This window comes from Sardina pilchardus, chromosome 10, assembly GCF_963854185.1.
Source record: "Sardina pilchardus chromosome 10, fSarPil1.1, whole genome shotgun sequence".
NCBI lineage: Eukaryota > Metazoa > Chordata > Actinopteri > Clupeiformes > Clupeidae > Sardina > Sardina pilchardus.
In genome coordinates, this window is record NC_085003.1 from 17,148,637 (window position 1) to 17,152,068 (window position 3,432).

Here is a 3,432-nt window from a genome sequence, read left to right on the forward strand (position 1 = left end):
GCATCCTCATCACAGGTAGCCACGCACACACACATTATACTGTCTACAGCCTCGACCTCAACACACAGCAGACATGCACACACTACCAGCAACACCGGTATCCCACACATACATGCACATTATATTGCAATAATGTTCACTGTGAATTGAATAGCTTTAAAGTGAATTAAGAATTATAAATAGTTAACATGATGTTTATAAACTCTTATGATCAGGCTGACAATAAGGTATTTTAGGCTCACTTCTTTTTTGATGAGTTATCTGAAATGTTTTATAAATGCTCGTGAATGTGAGGTGTTGATTAATGTGTTGATGTGTCCAGGCCTGGAGAAGTACAGTGGCTATAAGCTACGAGTGGCAGCCTCTACTATGGTGGGAGAGAGTCCTCTGTCTGAAGAGGATGACATCTATGTGATAACACTTGAGGATGGTATGGACCACACACACAGATCGGCATATGACCACACACACACACACACACATACACAGATCTATGAATGAACTTAACGAACACAGACCCCCCCCAAAAAAACACACACACACAGACACACACAGACACATACAGACACACACACACACACACACACACACACACACACACCTCTCACCTTACTCTTCCATCCTTCAGAGCCTGACTCACCTCCCCGTGACCTGACGTTGGTGGAGACAACTGCATCCACAGCAACTGTCTCCTGGCAACTGCCGGAGAAGCCCAATGGCATCATCCGAGTGTATGAGGTCTCCTATGGCATCGTATCCTACACACACACATTCAACACCACGTCCCTGAGCGTCACTTTGCATCATCTGAGGCCTTACACATACTACAACATCACAGTGCGCGCATACACACTCCATGGACACGGCGACCAGGTGTCCAATACTCTGCAGATCCTGTCAGGCGAGGATGGTAAGTGTGTGTGTGTGTGTGTGTGTGTGAGAGAGAGAGAGAGAGAGAGATAGTGAGAGAGAGAGAGAGAGAGAGAGAGAGAGAGAGAGAGAGTGTGTGTGTGTGTGTTTGCATGGAAATTGTGGAATTTGTGATGCCATTTATGATGTACTTTAAGGAGTAAGGTGTGTGTGTCATCTAAGTGGGATAGATTTGTGTGAATGTATACAGAATGTATACAGCATGTGAATGAACTATGGAGTTGTTGTGTGTGAGAGAGTACTTTAAACATGTGTATTTTACTCATAATGTGAATGAGCTATGGAGTTGTGTGTGAGAGAGTAACACGTGTATTTTAGTATCAGTGTTAGTGCTGTCTCACATCCTCACTACCACAGCTCTGGGGTCCTGACGAATAGCTGTCCCTTGCAGTGCCTGGTAGCCCAGCGTACGGGCTGTCCTACGAGAGCCTGAGCCCCAGTGAGGTGAACGTGTCCTGGGCTCCTCCTCTGCAGCCCAACGGCCTCGTCCTGCTCTACCACGTGGAGCTGTGGAACGCCACGCACGCGCTCAACCTCAGCACGCCGGCGCCGCACCTGCTCCTGACCAACCTCCGCAAGTACGCGCGCTACCGCCTCAGCGTGATGGCCGCCACGCGCGTGGGCACGGGCAACTACAGCAGCGAGATCCTCAACATCACCACCCTGGAGGACGGTGAGTGTGTGCGCGCGCGTGTGTGTGTGTGTGTGTGTGTGTGTGTGTGTGTGTGTGTGTGTGTGTGTTTGTATGTCTGTGTGTTTGTATTCCCATGATTTCATCAGAATCTTCTTTCAGCAGTTTGTTTAGCAGAGATGTCACAGCTCAGCAGTGAGTACAGCTTTGGGGAAAACAGCCCGTCAGAGTGCCTTTAAAACCCTCCATTCTTCCCCTCTCTGAGTTCCAGCTGCTCCTGGATGCCAGCTGTGCTCTCTTGGCCTTTGGACTAATCTGTTTACAGTACTTTAGCTCCTGCAGGTGTCCATGGACGTTTCCAGCACTTGCCCCCAGGTGTACACTACACACCAGCAGACCTATGTGCTGTCTATAATGTTTTTATCCACAGGTGATCGTGACGGGCCATTATATAAGCACACATGAACACTGGTACACGCCTACTGCTGACTGCTACTAAATACTAAACTAAGAATGCTTTTTATTGCATTTATGTTATGTTCAGCCCTGTCATGTCCACATTAAGGCACTTAACCTATAGAAACTCATGAAATCTGCTCAGAAGCTTTACGGAGAACATTGATCTGTATGCATTCCTTGAGTGTATTATATCCCCCCTACACATTTTATACCAAAATATATTTTTTAAAAAGCACTTTGTGTGTAAAGGGAGTCTTCTTTAAGATACTTAGGACATAATATATATATATACTGTATATAAGTGAGTACTACAGTCCTACAAGACGTGGGGATCAGGAACTTCACATAACAGTGCCCAGGTGCCCAGTTCAGGCACGCACACAGCTGAATGTCTTTGCGACAGCTCTGCATGGTTGAACATGAGCTAGTGTGTTTCCGTATGGCAGTCCCCAGCTCTCCCCCCCAGTTCCTGCTGGCAAGGAAGGTGTCCGACTACGAGGTGCTGCTCACCTGGACTGCCCCGATGGAGGCCAACTCAGAGGTCCTCTACTACGTTTTGTACGGGTGTGGTGAGTAGTGCTGTTCATTCGTGTAGCACGCTTCAGCTCTTTGTGTGTGTGTGTGTGTGTGTGTGTGTGTGTGTGTGTGTGTTTGTGTGTGTGTGTGCGCGTGTGTGTGTTTGTGTGATTTGTACATATCCAGGCATGACAGGATTGTGGACATTATATCTGAGAAGTTACCATCTTTATTCTCTCTACATGTGTCAATACATGTAAATTGTGTTGTTAAACAACAAATGTTTTCCAGGTGTTCCAGAGAAATGTCTGTGTTCTCTGAGTTAAATGCCACCAGGCCTGATATTGTAATCATTGATGAGCACAATAGGGATGTGTTCATCCTGGAAGTAGGCTGCTGTTTTGATTCTTGTCTAGAGGAGGCTTACTTAACAAAGCTAGTAAAATATCACCCTCTTGTACAGACAATAACTAGCCTTGGCTACAAGTGTCAATATCTGGTGCTCATCTTTGGCAGCCTGGGCCACCTGCATAGGCTTGTCATTAGGGGTCTCAGGATAGAATAGAATAGAATAGAATATATACTTTTTTGATCCCGTGAGGGAAATTCAGTTCTCTGCATTTAACCCAATTTAACCGAAATTAGTGAACACACAGCACACAGTGAACACACAGTGAGGTGAATCACACAACCCAGAGCAGTGAGCTGCCTGCCCAACCAGCGGCGCTCGGGGAGCAGTGAGGGGTTAGTTGCCTTGCTCAAGGGCACTTCAGCCATGGTGGACTGGTCGGGGATCGAACCGGCAACCCTCCGGTTACAAGCCCGGTGCGCTAACCAGTACACCACGGCTGCAGTTGCTTTACAAAAGCAAGGGCAAAGCAAATTGCCAAATACTG

At 47.1% G+C, this 3,432-nt stretch overlaps 1 protein-coding gene across 1 annotated transcript in view; it reads left to right on the forward strand.

Annotated features, from left to right (window-relative positions):
• ptprq (protein tyrosine phosphatase receptor type Q) overlaps positions 1-3,432 on the forward strand; it is a 39,516-nt gene that overhangs the window by 20,032 nt on the left and 16,052 nt on the right. The window contains exons 21-24 of the mRNA XM_062548012.1: positions 323-430; positions 629-910; positions 1,322-1,603; positions 2,467-2,578. Coding sequence (XP_062403996.1) covers positions 323-430; positions 629-910; positions 1,322-1,603; positions 2,467-2,578 — 784 coding nt within the window. The remainder of the gene's footprint in view (positions 1-322; positions 431-628; positions 911-1,321; positions 1,604-2,466; positions 2,579-3,432) is intronic.